Consider the following 22,036-nt stretch of genomic DNA (forward strand, 5'->3'; position numbering starts at 1 on the left):
TGTGGGATGGGGTAGCAGTTTGGCTTTGGAGTCAGATCAAAATTTAAATCTTCGTTCTTCTACTTATTAGTTGTATGACTTTGGGTAAGTTATACCTTAAGCTCTTTTTCTTTTACTGGGAAGTGAAAATGACTATATTTGTCTCTTAGGGTTGAGGGAATGAAGTAAAATAATAAATGGTTATAAATAAGCACAATTCTGACATAAGTGCTTAGTAAATATTTTTTTTTATTGATGTTAGTATTAGATATGACCTGACATATACACATAGGTATTTACAAAACAAAAACATTGGAAAAGGATTTTGAAATCACTCCATTGCTATTGCTTCACAGAAAGGAGATTGAGGGATTGTCCTTGATTATTTGTAGCAAAAAGTGATGCTTAATTTTTAGCACTGGAAAATTATAAGTGAAAAATTTGTTGGGGACTCTGGCTGGCTCAGTTGGAAGAGCATGTGACTCTTGATCTTGGGGTTGTGAGTTGGAGCCCCACTTTGGGTGTAGAGATTACTTAACAATAAGATCTTTTAAAAAAAAATTGACACTTCCTGCAGTGAAAGTATTTTTTTTCCTTATTTCTTTATGGTCCAATTTATAATTGACTTGAATGTCCTCATATTCTTATTTATTTAAAAAAATTTTGTAATGTTTATTTACTTTTGTGGGAGAGAGCGAGAGAACGCGTGTGCGCGCATGTGCGAGCAAGTGGGGGAGGGACTGAGAAGGAGACACAGAATCTGAAGCAGGCTCCAGGCTCTGAGCTGTCAACACAGAGCCCAGTGCCGACTGGAACTCACCCACAACGAGATCATGACCTGAGTGGAAGTCGGATGCTTAACGGACTGAGCCACCCAGGCACCGCCCTCATAGTCTTCTTTAATTTAGGGAACTCCTGGGTGGCTCAGTCCATTAGGCATCCGACTCTTGGTCTTGGCTCAGGTCTTGATTTCAGGGTTGTGATTTTAAGCCCAGAGTTGGGCTCTGCACTGGGCGTGGAGTCTGCGTGGAAAAAAAACAACAAACTAATTTAGGACCTTTTTTTTTTTTCAAAAAAATTTTTTTTAACGTTTATTTTATTTTTGAGACAGAGAGAGACAGAGCATGAACGGGGGAAGGTCAGAAAGAGGGAGACACAGAATCTGAAACAGGCTCCAGGCTCTGAGCGGTCAGCACAGAGCCCGACATGGGGCTCGAACTCACGGACCGCGAGATCATGACCTGAGCCGAAGTCGGCCGCTTAACCGACTGAGCCACCCAGGCGCCCCAGGACCTTTTTTTTAAAAAAAAAAAAGTGTATTTATTTTGAGAGAGAGAACATGAGCAGGGGAGGGGCAGAGAGAGAGGAAGAGAGAAAATCCCAAGCAGGCTCCGCTACATGGCTGCAGAACCCAATGTGAGACTCCAACCCATGAACTATGAGATCATGACCTGAGCCAAAACCAAGGGTCAGATGCTTAACCACTGAGCCACCCAGGCACCCCAATTTAGGACTTAAAAAAATTTTTTTTAAGGCTTATTTATTTATTTTTTTTTGAGAGAGATAGAGTCAAGTGGGGAAGGTAGGGGCAGAGAGAGGGAGACAGAGAATCCGAAGCAGCTCCAGGGTCCAAGCTGTCAGCACAGAGCCTGATGTGGGGCTCAAACTCACTAACTGTGAGGTCATGACCTGAGCTGAAGTCAGATGCTTAATTAACCGGCTGAGCCACCAGGTGCCCCCAGTTTAGGGCCTTTTAAAATGGATTACTTTTTCTGATTATATAAGTGATACATATTTATTATTAAAAAAATAAATTTAGAAAAATGTCTGTAATGAATACACCTGTTATTAAGGAGGAGAAAGAAAAAACTGAGAAAGACATTTGGAGAAGATAGTAGTGGGTAAAATTTTATCAGCTGAAGATTAAATTTGACTTTCTTCGTAAATGTACTTACTTACTGTTATGGTGGTGTACCTGATTCTGATTATTTAATATTACTTAATTATGTATTCATAACTCACAATTATATTCTTATAAGTATATTTAAATATATAGTAAGAAAGAAGGTTAATTACTTAATTCTCTGTAATAGTAAAACTGAACTGCCTTAATTCTTTTCTGAAATAGTTTGTATACGAACTGCCTTCTTTTCTGAAATAGTTTGTATAAAACTAAATTAAAAACAAAATAGAGTGAATGCCACAATTCAGGGAATATTTAAAAAACACATAAACCTACATTTTATTTAATCACTTACGTCTTCCTTACAGATATATACAATTTAATGTTAGTGTGTTTAACTGGCTGTTTTATCATTCTGTAGCTTTTAATTGTTGTGTTGCTTTTCTTTGGAATAATCTGATTGTTTCCTTTAAGATTTTTCTTTTACTAATTCTTCAATTTTGTGTTTGTTTGCTAGACCACAGCAGCTTACATTTCAAGATTCAAATAATTCTGTAGATTCAACAGCTTCTGATAGTGACCCTATGAGACAGAGATTTTCTATAAAAGCACACTCAAGATTACCCTACCTCATTATTTCTGATGGATACATGGTCACAACCCTTCGATTTCTTGATAACCTCTCTCCATCAGTGCTCATGAGATCCCTTCTACTTGATTCAACCCAGAGGCTTGAGAAAATGTACCAAAGTATGGTATTGTCTAAGGTATAGTGCTTTTGGTATTGGTGGTAAAAGTTGGCTTGTCTTTTCATATCTAAAACCATACTGACAGTAATGTCCTTGGATTGTATATAGTTGTCTATAGAATTTTTAATTGCTTGTGATAGAATTACAGATAAAATTTTGCTCTTGGGTGTCTTTTATCTTTTCTTCTACAGCCAAAGGGCAAAGGACTGAACTTGCGATCACTGGATTCCCTAAGGTCTAGCCTGTTAAAACACCAAGGAAATAAAAGTGTAGCTGATTCTACTGTCCCCAGATTCTTACAGGCAGAAGAAACAATGAACTTAAATGAAAAAGCAGAAGATTTTCAGGTACTTAGTAGGTCTTTTATTTACTTTGAACAGTTACATATTGACTTTATTCCAAGAAACATATTTTATTTTTCTCTTGTTCAAGGGAGAGAAATTTGAGAACACCAGTGATTTTACTTATAAGATATTAAATTAAGCATGATTTTCTTCACTCATGTTTTAGGATTTTGAAGCAGAAGAAAGTAATGAAGGCAAACACTTTCCAAACAACTTATTCTCACTTTGGAACCAAAAAAAGGATCCATTGTTCAGTAATGTCAAGGAGGGAAGATTGGAATTTGCGTCTATGTTTGATACGATACATGCAGAGGATAATACAGAGGAGACAGACAGAACCATTACAGAACTGCATTCTGTCCAGAAGAATCTCCTTGCAGCATGGATTATAGGAATTTCAAAAAATGTAACAGAAAAAAATTTAATGTTAAATTACACAGTTGTTTGTATCACTCATTTTTTCTACATTCTTCAATTTATAAGATGTCCTTTCCCCAAACTTGATCCTTTTTCAAGCAAGAGCACAAGACATAATGCATGGGTACTTTGTATCTTTCAACTTTTTCATCAGTGTTTGTCAATCCAGTATTGGGATATGAGATACAAACAAGATGTGGGACATTTGGTAAAGCTGACCTCAAATACTATAAAGCTTTTGCTGATTCAGCAACAGCAGGGTCAGTTATTTTCAGAGAAGCTTTTGGCTTGTTTTCATTTACTCAAAATGGTAGCTGCTTATTTAAATGGCATATACATTCTTCAGCCTGAAGTTATTTCAACGTCAGTTGATGGAAGTAGAACAGCAAATCAAGACAAATTGGTGGTACCCATTTTTCAAATGTTTCCAGATAGTGGTTCTCAGGAAAACTGGTCTTGGAGTTCATCTTTCAAGATTCATCCTCAAGTAGTAAATCTTGCTCAACAACCAGGACACAGGTATAATTACTTTATATTAGGGTACCATTAACATTATAGATGTTTTCCTTTTTGAAAAGTTGAGATATAACTCTCATGCTGTAAAATTCACCATTTTAAAGTGTAAAATTCATTGATTTTTAGTATAGTCACAAGGCTGTAGAACTCTTAGCACCAATTCCAGAATGTTTCTATAATCCCAAAAAGAAACTCTGTATCCCTTACCAGTCAGCATTAATAGATTTTTATATTTAAGTCAAATGTTATTCAACAGACATATTAGTCTTGGGCAGCCATGATACATGCCCAAGTATTGAAAGATTTTGGTTTAGGTAAGAAGAATGACTATAGAAGAATGACCATGAAGATTTATGAAGATTTAAAAAATGTATTATACTTTTTTTGATCAGTGGACTTTGTGCTATATTTAAATCTGATCAGTTTGTATATATATTATTGTTTCAATGAAGAATACAGGCAGAAATAATAAGACTAAGTAGGAGGCTGTACATATTTTTATTCCTAGTCTGAAATTTGGTTTTGATGATTACTTAATTTTGTGTGCAGATTGGCTGTTCTCTGGAGAGTGTTGTACAACAAAACTTTATGGTATCAAACACAGTTAAATCAAAGACTTCCTGATGGTGACAGACAGTTAACTGAAAAGATGACACAGGAAGCATCTACTGTCAAGGCTCTGCTATGTCACATACAGGCTAACTTACAGACTGCTGGAATTCGCTTGAACCAGGCGTTAGAACTTAAATCTATCAATGGTCAGTAATTTACAAACATTTTTTTTAACTCTGTGAATAAGCAATATAAGTAACTGGGCTTCTGTTTTATTAATTAGTTTCAATTATTTGTTTTTCAAAATAGTTTCTGGCTGAGCTTTATTTACTGAATTTTAAAATGAAGTAAATTTTTATAAAGTAATTTCATTAACTGTGACTGATTGTTGGTTAAAAACTTTGTAGGTGAAGAGTGTTTCCTGTTAGGATCATATGAAAAGTCTGTCCTAATGTGGAAGAAAGCTCTACAAGAAACTCAAGAGAAAGGTAGGGTAGTGTTAAAAAACAGTAGTTGTCATAATATTGGTAGGAATGTATTTTGACATGCTGTAGAGCTTAAAAATAATTCCAGATTTCGGAGTGCTCACAGTTTTTTAATGCTCAAATGGAATACGTATGGTAGGCATCTTTAGTGTCAGAAATGCTTTTAAAATTATTTTTGGTCTTGGAATTTGTAGCATGAAGAGTTTTTTCTGTTATCTATAGGTAAGGCTCCTTTTGTCCTTTTTTTGCTTAGTGATGGAATCTGTGATTATTAATGGGAAAAATGAGTTTTAGATACTAAATAAAATAATGTTTTGTTGGGCATTTACCACCTTTTTTACAGACTTAGAGAAACACAAAGCTAAGGCTCTCTGCCCTTAGGTAATTCAACTTCAAGAATTTCCCTTGAGTTATACTTATTGTTAGGTTAAGTTTGGTCTCCATGGGGTTTTTGATGAGACTATAAAGATGTAGATTCTAGAAACTGGTGATAGCTTTCATGATATTGAGGATGTGACTAGGATGACAGAAGTTCTCAGCTAGCGACCTGGGAACTAGCCATGACTGTAACTACGACATGGTCAGGTTTGGCCAATTATTAAAGTTATGTTCTGACTGCTGTGGCTTTGTATATTTCATTCATTCAACTATTTAACCAGTATTTATTGAGGTCCTGCTGTGTCCCTAGTACTGTATTAGGCACTAGGAATAAACAACAAATTGCCCACAATATGGAAGAGAGATTACATAAACAACTAGCACTCCTCTTGTTATGTTGTATGGTACATGCTGGAGAAGCACAGAATAACATTTCCCATAATATGAAGCTGGAGCGTAAGCATTGGTCTGGGGAAAACCTGGACTTGACATTTAAAATTGAGTATAAATTGGCCAGTTAAAGCAGTGGTAATGGTTTAACAAAGGAGATAGCATTATAGAAGCAAAAAGGCACGAGAAACTATGGCAATTTGGTAAACTGCAAGTTGTTTCATAGGACTAGATCAAATGACATATGTATGTAATATTGGGTGTGGGGTGGTAAGAGGTAGGTAGAGAAAAGGTGATAAAGGAGCATACTATGCAATATAAAGGGATCAAAATTTTATCCTGAAGACATTGGGATCAGTTAGATACTTTATGTAGGAAAGAGAACTTTCCAAATGAATATAGGCCATTTGGAAAGATTCCTTTGGTACAATGTGGAAGATCATTTGTAGGAGTGTGGTGTAGATATGTGGGTTTTACATTGAAGCAGGAAAATCAGTCAGTTGAGGAGGTCCTGAATCAAAGCAATATCAGGAGTACTAGAGAACAGAGGTAACACTTGACAGATACCAAATAGACTTGATCAGCTGGACTTGTGACTGAGTAGATCTGGAGAAAGAAGTCTAATGTAGTTCTCAGGTTTGGGGATTGTCCAACTGGATGAAGAAGAGTGGCATTCAAGGAGATGAAAAGTTCTGAGGAAGAAAAGTTTTCATAATGAGTTCCATTATGGACCTTTATGTTTAATTGCATTTCCAACTTGTATGTACTAGGAATGGCTTTTAATAATGGAGACTGGAAGTAGTTGTGGCTTCAACAAGAAAGAAGTTTATTTCTCTTTCTTATGAAAGGAGACTAGAAGTTGACAGTCTAGGGCTGATTTGGTGTTTCTATGGTCTAAGTAAGGACCCATGCTCCTTTAGTTTTTCTACTCAGTCATCCTTAGTGCATTGCTTCCAATCTTAAGGCCATTACATGAACTAAGATGGGTACTAGAGCCCCAGTCATCACATGCATATTCTAGACAGCAGGAAGGAGGAGGGCAGGAAGGGCAAGAAAGGGTACACCTCCCTTTGAGCAGCTTTTCTGGAAGTTCTACACAATATTATCTCTTGGTTTGGAACTTAGTCTTTTTTTCACTTGGCTACATCTAAGTGAGAAATTGTGATGTGGGTTCATTGTTAACTCCAAATAAAATTGGAATTCTTTTGCTCAGGAAGAATGGATAAGGGTCAGGCAACTGACAGTGTCAGTCCTAAACACCCTCCAGATATTTGAAGGCAGTGGTCAGGGGCTCCTATCTCATTGGATAGTGCTTCTTCTCCTTTGGGAAGTCTCTTTGACTAACTGTTTGATAGACATATGGTTTCTTGGGGTTTTCTTTTTTAGCATGTCTCCTTCTGTTTTATATCATGTACTTGAGATATTGTTAGTGGATTTTAGTGCTGAAATGATGAGGATTTGTAGCTCTTTTGGGATAAAATCTTAGTCATCCTAGGGCCTGATGAAAGATAATAAAATCATTCAGAACTTAAAATGAAAAAGAACAAATTATTGCTGACCTGTTTTAAGATAAAAACTCTTACTAAAGTATAAAACAAATACAGAGAAAAAGTCACATAAACTGAGTAACAGCTTTCATAAATTGAATATTCCTGTCTACTTTGCACCCAGATCAAGAACATTACCTTTCTGGGGATCCTGGCTGGCTCAGTCACTAGAGCATGTGACTCTTGATCTCAGGGTTATGAATTTGAGCCCCACATTGGGTGTAGAGATTGCTTAAATAAATAAACTTTATTGTTTATTTTGAGAGAGAGACCAATCATGTGAGCCAGGGAGCGGCAAAGAGAGGAAAAGACAGAGAATCCCAAGCAGGCTCCACTCTGTCAGCGTGGAGCCTGACACGGGGCTCTAACTCACGAACTGCAAGATCATGACCTGAGCTGAAACCAAGAGTCCAGTGCTTAACTGACTGAGCCACCCAGGTGCCCCCTAAATAAATAAACTTAAAAAAAAAAAAAAAAGAACATTACCTTGCTAACATGTTTTTTTGGTTTTTTTGCTAACTTGTTTTTATTTTTTAATCTAGTTTATTTTACCTTTGTATTTTGTAATATAATTTATTGTCAAATTGTGCTAACATGTTTTTAATGTAAACTTAATTCTTGTTTAAGGAGGAAGAAGGACATGTTTTCTTCAGATACGCTATTATCTTTCTCTTTTCTACTGCTACATCTATAGCTATAATTTAAATGATGCTCAAGGATTGTGTGATCAGCTAGTAAGAGAAATATTGAAGTGGTCCCACCTACCTGTAAAAGAAAATGAGGATCGTTCAGGTATGCATTTCAGCAGTCAGTATGTTTAATCTCATTAATTTGTATTCATACATTTATATATGAAATTGCTTATACACAAAAGTTGGTTGCTCTGACTAAATTATGTTATGGTGAATTTTGGCCTGTCAACTTCTTATTAGCAAGGATCATGTTTTATTTTTGCTTTTGTTTTTTAAATCTTTGTCTCCTCAGGGCTTAGCAGTAATTACCTGCCGAGTTAATAGCATTATTTTTTCATAGCCATATTTGTTAGGCATAATATCAGGTATCCGAGTATTTTTCCTTAGTATATTTATATTTTCTTTAACCATTGCTTAAGGTGGTTTAGTAAAATGATGAAAATCACTTTCTGAGGTATTCTGAGTCTTTTTTAAAAATTCACTTAAGAGGCTGCAGAGTATCTGAGTTCCCCTTTTTAAAAGAGGTCTATTTTGAGGCGCCTGGGTGGTTCAGTTTGTTGAGCATCCAACTTCAACTCAGGTCATGATCTCGCGTTTGATGAGTTCAAGCCCTGTGTCGGGCTGTGTGCTGACAGCTCAGAGGCTGGAACCTGCTTCAGATTCTTTGTCTCCCTTGCTCTCTGCCCCTCTCCCGCTCATGTTCTGTCTCTGTCTCAAAAATAAAATAAACATTAAAAAAAATTTTTAAGAGGTATATTTAAACTAAGCAATAATGAGAGTGAAAGGTATATATGAACATAGAATATATCTCTAATGGTTATAAGTACTAAACTATTAGGTGTATACTATGCATGCAAATGTGTCTGAAAGGCCTAGTGTATCAGAAGTTTTAAATGGAGTCCATGCCAACTTAGGTTTTTATTGTTTGAGCCACTGTTTATCGATTTCTTGCTCTTTGTGATTTTTATCTTTTAAAATCTTTGTGTTCATTAGGGAAGTAATATGTGTTCATTTTAGATAATTTTGAAAATATGGAAAATATAAAGAAAATAAAATTACTTATAACTTACCATTTTTTGTATACATTTATATGTATATATTATTAGAGCTGTGTATTGTTTTGTAGTCTTTTAAAATTTAATATTTTGATGAATATTTTCTAATGTAAATAATATTCTTTTTTGAAGCCTATTAAACCTTTTCCCCATTATTGGACATTTCAGTTGTTGCCACCTATTTACTGTTTTAAATAGTGCTGAAGTGTACATAAATTTTTGTGAGCATTACTAATAATTTCTTAAGGATAAATTTCTGTAATTGCCCTCCAGAAAGGTCTGTTAGCTGTGCATTATTGACAGATCTTTCTATATGACTTTTTAACTGATTGGACATTCTTCTTTTTTTTTTTTCCAGTGGTGTTATCATTACATGATGTAACTTTTTAAGTCAATTGAACCTATAGTAATGTATGTTTTAGTTTTTAATGGCTATTGTTTAGAATATATTAAGTGTAACCTTACTGGGTTGGGGGTCTCAAAGACTACCCCTCATGTTCAGTGTTCACAGGGAGGATGCTAGGACTCAGAATATAGTTGTACTCAAGGCTATTATCTACTACAATGAAAGGCTCCAAAGCAAAATTAGCAGAGGGAACAGGTGCATGGGGTGAAGTCCAGAGGAAACCAGGCACAAGCTTCCAAGACTACTTTCCTAGTAGAGTCACACAGGACAGACACACTTAGTTCCTGTGACAACAGGTTGTGTCAACACATGTGAGATATTACTGACCAAGGAAGCTCATTTAGAGACTCAGTGCTCAGGTTTTTTTTTTTTTTTTTTAAGTGTATTTATTTAGTTTGAGAAAGAGAGATCACAAGTGGGGGATGGTTAGAGAGAAGGAGAGACAGAATCCCAAGCAGGCTCCACACCATCAGCACAGAGCCCAGTGTGAGGCTTGAACTCCTGAATCGCGAGTTTATGACCTGAGCCAAGATCAAGAGTTGGATGCCGACTGTGCCATCCAGGCACCCCAGTGCTCAGGGTTTTTAATTAGAGGCTGGATAGTCATGTAGTCACCCCTCTGCCTAGCCCTTACCAAAATTCTACACTCTCAGAAGAAAAATAGGTGTTCAGCATAAACCACATTGATTGTACAGTTAGGTCTAGTGAGCCACTCTCATTAGTTAAGGTGGTAGGAATCTTTCCCAAATCCAAGTTCCCAGATGCTATCCAAGGGTCAGCATTATAAGCAAAACTTTCAAGTAGTCAGGCCTGCTATGTTATCTTTTTCCTGCACACTTACCTCATTAAATCATTTTATATAGTTATAATTTTTATTGCGTAAGATTGTCATTATTAACATCATCACTGTGCTACACACAGAATTACCCTTTCAAAATTGTTTTACTTATGAATTGATACAGTTTTACTCTGTGATCATCTTTTAGAATTAGGTTGCTCTCCATTTAAGGAGCTTATTTCTGGCTTTGCATAATGAATTTTGTATGATTAAAATTACTGGAAATCTTGCCTTTATATAATTCCTACAGTAAATTTTATCTAGGAGAGAATAATTCTTACCTATGTATTTTTAACTTTAATGTGAAGAAATAGTAGGATTTTTCCAAATGTTTAATGACCAAATGAAGAATACTACTTGGAGGCTAATAAGATTTTCTCAAGATCCCCTTTATGAAAAAAAAAGTTTATTAATAATCTTGAGTGCCTACTCTATGAGGAAGAGTAGTGTTAAGTGCTGAAATATACGGTGACAAGACAGAAATGGTCCATATGCATATAGAACTTAATATCCTTATGAATATATCAAGTGACTTCTGGGAAAGAAAAATATTTTGCTACTATTGGGGCCATAAATTTCATAAAAATTAATGTTACTGTAGTATTTATATTTAACAGTTTCACTATTTTCAAATTTCTGAATGCCAGTTTGTGTTACTGAGTTTTGATTCTCAAATAGGGATGACACGTTTGCTCCTGCTAATTTATACATCAGAATTACTGCAGAAATCCTGACGGGGGCACCTGGGTGGCTCAGTCAGTTAAGCGTCGGACTTCTGCTCAGGTCATGATCTCGCGGTTTGTGGGTTTGAGCCCTGGGTCAGGCTCTGTGCTGACAGCTCAGAGCCTGGAGCCTGCTTCAGATTCTGTGTCTCCCTCTCTCTCTGACCCTCCTCTGCTCATGCTCTGTCTGTCTGTCTCAAAAATAAATAAAACATTAAAAAAATTAAAAAAAATCCTGATGTAACTCCCACTCCCGTACCCGCTTTCTCCCTCTACCCTACACATTCCTTTTGTCCCTACCTTCTAAAAGAATCTTATAACAATGAGCCATTCTTACCAATGGGAGTGTATTGTAATTCCCAGATCTAATGGTATAGAAGACAGCATTAAGAATCAGTGTTGTAGTGCTTTTCAGATTATATACGTAGTAAGCTCTGCCTCCTTTAATAAAAGAAAAAAAAAATAAGGAAGAAGGGAAAATAATGAAATCTAAGCTTGTGAATCCATCATGGCTGGATTGTTTTGTATTTATCCTTCCATGTTTTGAAATAAAACTGGTAGCTAAAAGTCATCAGTGGTTCTTAAGTGCATGTGCTCGTAATTATCAGCTAATTATTTCTGTCCTATTGTCCTCAAGAAGCGTAAATACCTATTATGAATTAGCTCAAGGATGCCTGGGTGGCTCAGTCATTTCAGCCGCCAACTCTTGATTTCAGCTCAGGTCATGATCTCCTAGTTTTTGAGTCTGAGCCCTTTGTCGTAGGGCTCTGTGCTGACAGCCTGCTTGGTATTCTGTCTCCCTCTCTGTCTGCCCCTCCCCTGCTTGTTCTCTCTCTCTCAAAATAAATAAAAATAAACCTAAAAAAAACAAATTAGCTCATACAGGTAATGGATGCTCATCTCAGAAAAAATTTTAAATTATAATTTTCCTCTTATGTAATGTTGGGAACCTAAATATTATTACCTTTTGACAGTTTGATCAGAATCTCCTTTGGTCATTTGCTGTATCCCTTAGTTCCTGAGAAGTCTCATTCTGAGTTTGGAATGACGAGAAGTGCTCATCCTGAGGCGGCAGTAAAGGTTATCCAGTCCATGGCTCGCTTCATGGCCGCCTATTTCACCAATCAGCCGCTTTGCATTTTGCCACCTCACAATGTGAATGTTCTTCCTCCCCTTCATACTAAAACAGGTAATATAGTAAGCAAATAATTTTCTCACTTTGTTTATTCACATAATACTTAAAATCATATTATACAGTGATCATTATTCTATGGGAATAATACTGTTCTAGCTTAGTGTATGACACATAGGAGATTCTCAGTGACTGTAAACGAATAAAATCTGAGAAAGGTAATTGCTTGGGTTTGTTTTTATTGAATATGGATTGTTTAATTACAGTATTATAGTTGACCAATGAACAATGCAGGGTTAGTGGTGACGACCCCCTGTGCAGTCAACAATTCACATATAACTTCTGACTCCCCAGAAACTGTCAATAAACTACTGTTGGCCAGATGCCTTATCCATAAGATAAACCGTTAATATGCATTTTGTATAATATACTGAATTCTTATTCAGAAAATTTGTATAATATACTGAATTCTTATTCAAAAAGAAAATGTTAAGAAAATTATACGAGGGGCTCCTAGGTGGCTCAGTTGGTTAAGTATCCAACTTCGGCACAGGTGATGATCTCATGGCAGTTTGTGAGTTCGAGCCCCGTGTCAGGTTCTGTGCTGACAGCTCAGATTCTATGTCTCCTTTTCTCTCTACCCGTTCCCTGTTTGTGCTCTGTCTCTCTCTCAAAAATAAATAAACAAAAATTTTTTTTAAAATTATACAAGAAAATACATTTATATTACTGTACTGTATTTATCAAAAGAAATCTGCATGTAAGTAGACCTGCACAGCTCAAATCCATGTTGTTCAAGGGTCAACTGTATTTATTATTTATTATTTATTATTTATTTATTTATTTATTTATTTATTTATTTATTTATTTTGGTGGTTTTACATTTAAGCTCTCTTTTTGTTATAGCCCTAGGTATTTATCACTTGTGTTCCCTATCTTTGGTAGTAATGTTTCTGACAACAAATTGTATCCTTAGTTTGCATCATTTTACTGAATAGAAGAAGTAGCACTCCGTGTGGTTTTTAGAAAAATCTTTAAAAAAAAGGTCAAATCCTGACTTAGAAAATTTGTCTCAATTTCTTGTCTTTCCTATCCTATATTATTTATAGGACTTGAGCTGTTTGGCATGATCTTTTCAGATCACTTTGCATACCTAGGGAACATTGATTTTTCTCACACTGTAGGAAAAAAGGTGATAGAATTATTGAATTGATTTTGGACATATTCATAAACATTTATAAAAGCTCAAAGACACACCTTTTAATTCCTTTTAATTTATATTTGTTTGTAAATATCTTCCCAGTGAGAGGAGAGGCTAGGAAAGAAAATTTTGTGATCTCTTCCTAAGCCTGAGACGGTAATTACTGAAAAATCTAAATACCTGGAACTTGGTATATAGCCTTTAGTTTCTTTAATTTCCTAGTATCTTGAAAAAGGGTATCTATAGTCTTGACTTACAATAGATTTCATATTAATCTTTTAAATCAGAACTAGTGGCAGAATGTATTGGGGATTTGTGTTGCTTATTTGATGTGATGTTTATTGTATGAAAGCAAAGCAATAAAATTTTCAGAAAATTAAATCATTCAAGTTCTTTCAATAGTACAGTACCTTTCTCATAGTAAATGAAAAGCTAGGACAAATTTAATCAATATCCTGGCTGTTTGCCTATGCAGAATCAAACATTCAAGTGAATGACGAAATTTTTTGTTTCTATCCAAATGTGTTTGTCAAAGAGCCAAAGTGTTAGTGTTTGGTGTGGGGAGAGACTATGTTGATCACATGAGAAACTAATTGTTTCAAGAAGCAGAAACCCACATATACTATTTGCCAGTTTTATTTTGAGGGAGTGAGTGGAAATCTTAGCAATATATATTTTTATTTTATTTTTATTTTTTAAAATGTTTTATTTTTGTGAGAGATCGAGAGAGAGGGGGGCAGAGAGAGAGGTGGACAGAGTTGACAGCAGTGAGCCCAATGTAGAGCTTGAACTCACAAACTGTAAGATCATGACCTGAGCCAAAGTTGGACGCTTAGCCAGCTGAGCCACCCAGGCACCCCAGCAATATGTATTTTTTAAAAAAAAATAGCAGTTCAGGGCACCTGGGTTGCTGAGTTGGTTAAGTATCTGACTCTTGATTTTGGCTCAGACCATTATCTTATGGTTCGTGAGATCTGAGATCCATGCTAACAGCATGGAGCCTGCTTGAGATTCTCTCTCTCTCTCTCTCTCTCTCTCTCTCTCTCTCTCTCTCTCTCTCTCTCTCCTCCCCTCTCCCCCCCCCCCTCTCTCAGAGCAGCCCACAGTAATAAATTGTACACTGTGGCCCAGTACATTTAAGTGTACATTTGTATGTTTATATTATCTGACACAGCATTTTCATTAAATTGTATTTATATTTGTTTTATGTAATGTACTCTGATGCTATCTCTTCTGTTTCTGTATCCTGTTCTGTTCCATTTTTTAAGAATGCTGGCATTTATTTCATGACCCACTAATGAGTCATATTCTTCAGTGCTAAAAAAAAACAAACAAACTGGAGTATGTTAAGTATTATTTTAAACCATTTTGTACCTTACTTGCTTCCGTTGAAGCAAGTGTGCACGGGATGGACACTTGCTTCAAAGATGGGCCCTCCATGTAAGGTGTGTGACAAATTCCACCAGGTTTAGGTTCAGAAGATACCCATAGTCCTGCTTCTACCTTGATTCAACCAACATTTAGTTTTAGATCACTTTCTTGAGAACTTTAGTCATCAAAGAATCCCCCAAACAGTTTAAACGTCTATGGAAGTTCTCTTTCACTTTATGGAGGTGTGTGTATACATATAGCTACTACACTAGCACTTTAGAGCATTTCGTGAGCTGCTATCTCCTTGTCTAACTTGTATTTTACCCAAAGTTAACAGGGAAATAGCTGGAGCACTGTTTCAAAAAACGTATCTCCAATAACATATCAGCAGTTGAGGCTGATTATTAGAAAATACTAATTAAAGAGATAGGGGCTCCTGGCTGGCTCAGTCAGTGGAGCATGCAACTCTTGATCACCAGGTTATAAAGTTCAAGCCCCATGTTCAGTGTAGAGATTACTTAAAAATAAAATCTTAATAAAAAAAAGGTATGTAAGTATGTGAGGAGGAGTGATTCTGATAAATGTAATTGTTAATATCCATTTTCTTTTATTTACACATAGAACGGTCCCTTCGACTTATTCCTCTGCAACACTCTAAGGTGGCCAGTGTTGTAAGAGATCAGAATCTTTCTAATGTTTGGACAGTTGAATATGCCCTTGAATTATTACTTATTGGTGGCCTAGTTCCAGAGGCTGTGTGGTTGGCACATAAACTTGGAGACTGGAAGACATCTGTTTCAATTGGTGTGGCCTTCCAACTATTCTGTAAACATGATAGTAATTTCACAAGGTATGTATTTTTAGGCAAACGTAGGTTGAGAAACAGTATAATAGTATCATCTAACTATTTTTTATTTCTCTCATTGCTGGCATTTATGCACTTTGTGGAATCCTTAGTCCAGAATTGTCCAATAAAACTTTCTTCAGTGAGGGAAATGTTCTCTATGTGCAGTTCAGTATGATAGCTGTTAGCCACATGTAACCATTGAGCACGTGAATTGTGGCTAATAAGACCAAGGAATTGAACTTTCAACCTAATTTAAATTTAAATAGCTAAATGCAGTTAGGGGCTACTGTGTTGGATAGCTCAGCAGCTCTTTTGTGTTAAATCTTTTATTAAAAAAAAAAAACAACCTTTTTATTTAGCATATTTGTTAGTAATGTCCTCGAAGTGCTTATAGTCAATGGGAGAGTTTGCCTATTTTAAGTAGGGTTTGAATTTTAAGCTAATAAATCTATCTCTATATTTTAACTTTTCTATTATAGTACTACTATATCTTTGATATTTTTCAGTTCAATAATTCAACATATGTATATTTCTTAAGTAAGTGCTCTGTACTAAGCTCTGTGCCAGGTAGTTTAATGGATATAAAGTTAAAGGGTACATAGACTCCATGTTTAAGGCATTTATAGTTTAGTAGAGAAATTAAGGCAAAACATTATTATAATTTAGTGTATGTGCTGCCAAAGCGAGCACAAAACATTATTATAATTTAGATAATACGGTAAGAAAAGTGCCAGTGGTGCAGTGGAGAGAGCAATAATATCAAATGGGCATAGGACAGGAAATGGAGATAACATTTAGATGGGCATTGAAGAAAAGACAGAATCTCAACAAATTGAGTAGCTGTGGAGAGAGATAACATTTCAAACATGAGCAAAGGCATATGGCAAAAGACAAGTTTGGTTCAATTTGGATCGAGTAGTATGGAGGGCAGCAATGGGAAATAATGATGGGAAGGTATATTAGTATCATAATCCTGGAGACCCTTAAAAATCTCCTTAATGTAATATTTCCCCAATTATTTTCCCCCAATTATTACTTTTTAAAATAGAGGATGAATAAAAGTAAATTTCACTGTTCCTTAACATTTTATGTTTAGCTCTTAATGTGTTAATATTTCCTTTTTTCAGAATTTGGATTCATTTTCCTTAATTTGATGTGATTTCAGGTCCAAGAAAAAGGGTCTGAATTTGCCAATAAATATGACTCCAGCACAGATTTTCCAGGAAAAACTGCAGTGTTTTTTAGGTCGGCCAGCCCCTTTGGAAACAAAAAATGAAATGGGCTCAAAATACAAACAATTTACAGGTGTGTTACCTACATATAGTCTGACATATATATCAGCTTAATTGATATAAACCTTCTGATATTTTAAAAAGCTTATTAATATCCATAAATATATTAACACTTTGAAGTAAGCTTATCAAATATAAAAGTATGCTATTTATTCTTAATCATGGGAGCTTCTAAAATTTATGCCAGCTCAAAAAACAATGATCAGTAACTGAATGATACTCTGATTTTTCATACATATTTTTTGACTAGTTGTATTTTGCTATATTTGGATTATTTTCTTTTGCACTCATAGAGTCGTAGAATCTCATAAACAGGAGGGTACTTAAAAGTATTTAGTTCAACTCTTGACTAGTGCATAAATCACAGAGTTGGTTTTGTTTTTAATTTGAAAATTTTATAGTAGTATTACAAAATTAAAAATAATGTAATATCACATATATTACATAGATTTACTCAGGAGCCCTGTAAAATTTGTTTTATAGCTGGAGACATTTAGATGAAAAAGTAATGAAGTTGGGTACTTAAGGTTGTATGTGCTGACTACTGTAGGACCCTTTGGTTTTATTAGTTCTTGTCTCCATTAAGCAGAGAGGCTTCTAACTCTAGATTCTTAGAACTTACTAATTGTAACTTCTCTTTCCAGAAAGAATGCATAATACCTGGAAATCTTACTGAAAACTTTGATAATTACCTGCCAATATTTTTGAAAATAAATGGAGAGAAAATGTAACTACATGAAAGTTCGTTTTGAAAAAAAAGACTAAAAGGGACACCTGGGTGGCTCAATCAGTTAAAAAAGTACTATGGTGGAATGTTAAGAAAAAAAATTACTCTCCCACTAGCTGCATTCACATAATGTTGTATTTTATTTTGGTGTCTTTCTTGATACTTTTTTCCCATCAGTATTTTTTCATTTATTATTTTTTAACTCAGGACTATGTTCCAAGTATATTTTTGTTACATAGTTGTTGTTATTATAATATCTTGTATAAGTTTGCAAAAGGTCTTATGCTCTGATCTTTTAAAATTTTTTAATTTTTATTTGTTTATTTGATAGAGCGAGCATACACAGGAGAGGCAGAGAGAAAGGGAATCTTAAGTAGACTCCACACCCAACACGGAGCCTGATGCGGGGCTGGCGCTCATAAACCATGAGATCATGACCTGAGCCCAAATCAGGAGTCCAGTGCTTAACCTACTGAGCCATCCAGGCACTGCCCCCCTCTATAATCTTTTTTTTTTTTTATTTTTTTTTAATATTTATTTATTTTTGAGAGAGAGACAGAGAGACAGAGCACAAGTTGGGGAGGTACAGAGAGAGGGAGACACAGAATCAGAAGCAGTCTCCGAGCTGTCAGCACAGAGCCCGATACAGGGCTCGAACCCACAAACCATGAGATCATGACCTGAGCCGAATACCTGAGCAGATACTCAACTGACTGAGCCATCCAGGTGCCCCTGCCCCCCTCTATAATCTTAAAGTAACAGAATTGTTATTAAATTTCTGTGTAGAAGTTGAGATGTTTTGCATGTCAACCATTATGTTCATTTTTGATGATAATTTTTTTCAGGTACGAAATTTTATACTACAAAATAGGATCAGCATAATATAAATTTTAACTATTTTACTTAATTTTGTATTTGGTAGATCCCATTGAAGAAGAAGATGCAAATCTCCTCTTTGGTTCAGTGCAGGAAGTACTGAAAGCAGCAGTTATGGCTGATGCAGATATTCTTTCAGAGACGTTTCAACTTCTGCTAAACTCTGCCAAGGACTTCACTAAGAGACTGTGGGGCTTAGTCCCGGTCGGCTTGTATCTCCCGGCTCCTCCATTATATTGTCCTCAGCCAGCTATTCTTAGTGAAGTAAGCTTAGTTCTTAACCTTTTAATTAATTTAAAGTTGATTTTATCCAAATTTTACAATAGACAACTTGATAATAGTTATCAAGTTAGGAATGCAAGCTCTGAAGACAAACTTCCAGATCCTAGCTTTGCTGTTTATTAATTGTATAATCTTAATGTACTAAACTGTTTAAGTTTCCTTATCTGTAAAATGCAGATGATGATAGTACCTGTAATAATAGTATTGTTAGGATTAAATGAGATATTCTGTAAAAGCTTTTACCTTAGGGCCTAGGACACATAGTACACATTCAATAAATATTAAAATTATTGCAATAATAAAACAAAATCAAGAGAGGATTCTCTATATGCAGGTTTTAAAAAAATAGATGTTTGTTTAGGGTAATAAATAATAAATGTCAGATTTTAGAAGACCTACATTATTTTGGTCTTTTATTTACCTCATTGTCTTTGATTCTTTTGAAAGACTTCTTTTGATTTTTTTTTTTTTTTTTAATTTGATAGGTCATTTTTTTCTCCTGCACTATTCAGTTGATAGTTCTGTCATATAAACAGCAAGACAGTGTTCCTCTCAGGAACTTTTTCTCTGCTCTCACTAAAAATCACAACATTATAATTAGCTGGCTTTAAGATTTTAAGTATGAATGCAAATTATTTTAATGTTTGATATTTTTAAGTGATTCTGGTATTGTTTCTTTACTGCTTACTGTTTTAGTATTAGCAGCCTCTATCTCTTACCTGGTTTTTTTCTTTTCCTTTTTGAGTTTTTTGTTATATTGTTATTTGTTATATTTAAGGTTATATTTCAATAGGTTAAAAATATTTCACTTATTGATATTTCAAATGTAATATGTTATACATGGAAGAAATAAATAGTCCATTGTATTTCTTAATAATTCTCTTTTCTGTCACATCTGAGTCTTCAACACATTGGTTTAGAAATTAGGAATACCATTTAAGCTATTTTTGGAATAGCCTATGCTGATATTAGTTTGAGTGGTTACTATCCTTAGTAGTGATTCATTTTATTATTTTGTTTTTATTAAAATAATCCTCAGTGGTAGGATTTCTCCTAAGTATCACTCTATATCAATTAGGACCCTTTGGATTGGGTATAATAGAAAACTTGGTAAGTTGGCTGGCATAATTAAGAAGCCCAGTTAAGTAGGGTAGCCTTTTGACTCAGTTATGCTACCACAGACTTGAGCTCTTTCTCTCCAGTTTATTTTCTAAGGTGGCAGTTTCAACTTAAGTCCATCTCTCTTTGTGGGAGCAGAATGGATGCCAGCAGCTTCTAAGGATACCTTGTCCATGTCCAGAGGGAGAGAGAAGGGGAAAAACAAAAACAGTACAAGTATTTCTTCTCCAGCATTCCAGGCAAGGGTACTGGGAGTCACTCTTGGCTAGGGTAATGCAAAGTACATTTTGTAGCCCCTTAGGGCCTTCCCCTGAGAGCTGGGGAAGTATCAGCTCTCACTGAATCGTATGGGCTATGTAGGGGAAGGGCAGATACTCCATTAAAAATTGAGTACTGTGAAGAAGTAACTGTGGTAGGATGATGGGGAAGCAAATGTTTAGATACTTTCTCATTCTCTAGAAACTAATTTTTAGCTACTGGCTTGTTAGTGTTTATTCAGCAAACGTTTGTTGGATCCTACTACATGCTGGCCTTTATTCTATGCGTTATGTTAATACAAAGATAGATGACAAGGTCTTTGCTTTTGAGTAGATCTCAGTATGGTGGGAAACATACATGAATCAGTACAGAATAATTTAGTGAAAATTGTCATGGATGTCTGAGCAAAGTGCCATAGTCACACACAACAGGAGAGCTTCACAGAGGGGCCGACATTGAAATATAAGGATTTTTCCAGGCATAGAAGGGAAAAGGCATTCTCCTTAAAAGGAGCCCTCTTTATAACATTCTACCAATGGAGTCTGGAGTGGTGGGCTTTAACTGCTTGTAGGGGAAGACTTAGGCTTAGGGTCAGTTTAGCCCTTTACATTATTTGAGATGAGAGAAATTTCTTTGACACTAGAAATAGCTATAGTTGAAATCTATGAGGCCATCCCTCAAAATATCCTTCATAAATCTCCAGGAACATTCTAGTTTGAGAAGCACTATTTTTATTTTCACTGTAACATTTAAAATTTTCATATTACTATCTACTAAGAATCGATTGTTTTATTTTCTTTAGGAAGATGGTGATGATCTTCTTTTAAAAGCTGAAAAGGATAATCGCCAAAAGGTGTCTGGAATCCTTCAGCGTGTTCTCTTGCTTTTCCGGGCAGCTCGCTGTTCTTTGCCGGTAGCACAGTGGTACATCTTGCAGTTGAGATGGGCAAGAAAAGTCATGCAGAAGGTGTGGAGATGTCTTAGTCATTTATGTGCTATGCTATGTTAAACTATTTAAATATACTAATATTTATTAATATCTCCAAATATTTATAATCATGACATTTTCCCAAGGAATCCTATACTATGAATCAATAGATTTCAGGTTTGTTTATAATAAGCAACCTAGCCAGACTAAATTTTTTCTGCTGAAAGATAAGGACTCTGAACTGAATCTCTTTGTTAGTCCCATCCTGTCTGACAATACAAAGTAAAATATAGTAAGTTATATATAACTGGTAGTTATATGTAGGTAGTTCAGTTACTTTTTTTCTTTGTCCCACCATCATTGAAGATGTAAGCTCAGTTCAGGGTTTACCCCAACTTCGCTCTGAAATACTATCTACTGTGTTCTGTGGGGACTAATGTGGGGTCAAGCCCTGGGAGGTTAGAGTTGGTTCTTGGCTGTGTGTTTCCTTTCAGTACTCTCCACCAGTTGGAGTCTCTCCCTTGCTATCTTCTGAGATGTGCAATTCAGTGTGATTCTGGGGCCATCATCCCCTTCCACACTGACCTCAGCTGAGTCATAGTTGCGTTCTTACCTGATCAACAGTCAGATGGGACATTTGTTGGTATGTCGCTTCTCCAGCTGCACATCCTTTGTAGGCCAGTTGTCTGTCTCTGTGAAATGTGGAACTAAATATTATTAGCCCTAAATGTCTTTAATTTGGCCCTTGGTTATGTTTAAAACAAGAATTTACTATTTTTGGTAGGAAACTTTAGACTTTGAGAAGTTTCCAAGTTGTTTTTGAAAATTAGACTTTTTTTAGAGAGAACGATTTGTGAAATTTGCATACAGCTACTATAAAAATGTAAGATGAAACTGTACCCATTCTGTATCTTGTTATCCCAAAGTTGTTTTTAAAGTATGGCAAAGAGTTTTCCTGTATTATTGAAAGATTGGTTTTAATAGTTTCAAGGTCTGCTGAACCTGATTATTTGTTATAGGAAACTTCATT

General features: G+C 35.4%; 1 protein-coding gene across 5 annotated transcripts in view; it reads left to right on the forward strand.

The window, feature by feature from the left end:
* The window catches only part of CPLANE1 (ciliogenesis and planar polarity effector 1), a 140,761-nt gene that overhangs the window by 24,351 nt on the left and 94,374 nt on the right, over positions 1 to 22,036 (forward strand). For all 5 annotated transcript variants that reach the window (XM_030331050.1, XM_030331058.1, XM_030331076.1 and 2 more), the window contains exons 10-20: positions 2,400 to 2,649; positions 2,823 to 2,978; positions 3,142 to 3,911; positions 4,458 to 4,666; positions 4,868 to 4,948; positions 7,888 to 8,052; positions 11,989 to 12,162; positions 15,299 to 15,527; positions 16,690 to 16,829; positions 18,466 to 18,683; positions 20,881 to 21,045. In XM_030331050.1, coding sequence (XP_030186910.1) covers positions 2,400 to 2,649; positions 2,823 to 2,978; positions 3,142 to 3,911; positions 4,458 to 4,666; positions 4,868 to 4,948; positions 7,888 to 8,052; positions 11,989 to 12,162; positions 15,299 to 15,527; positions 16,690 to 16,829; positions 18,466 to 18,683; positions 20,881 to 21,045 — 2,557 coding nt within the window. The remainder of the gene's footprint in view (positions 1 to 2,399; positions 2,650 to 2,822; positions 2,979 to 3,141; positions 3,912 to 4,457; positions 4,667 to 4,867; positions 4,949 to 7,887; positions 8,053 to 11,988; positions 12,163 to 15,298; positions 15,528 to 16,689; positions 16,830 to 18,465; positions 18,684 to 20,880; positions 21,046 to 22,036) is intronic.

This window comes from Lynx canadensis, chromosome A1 (genome assembly GCF_007474595.2).
Source record: "Lynx canadensis isolate LIC74 chromosome A1, mLynCan4.pri.v2, whole genome shotgun sequence".
NCBI classification, from domain to species: Eukaryota; Metazoa; Chordata; class Mammalia; order Carnivora; family Felidae; genus Lynx; species Lynx canadensis.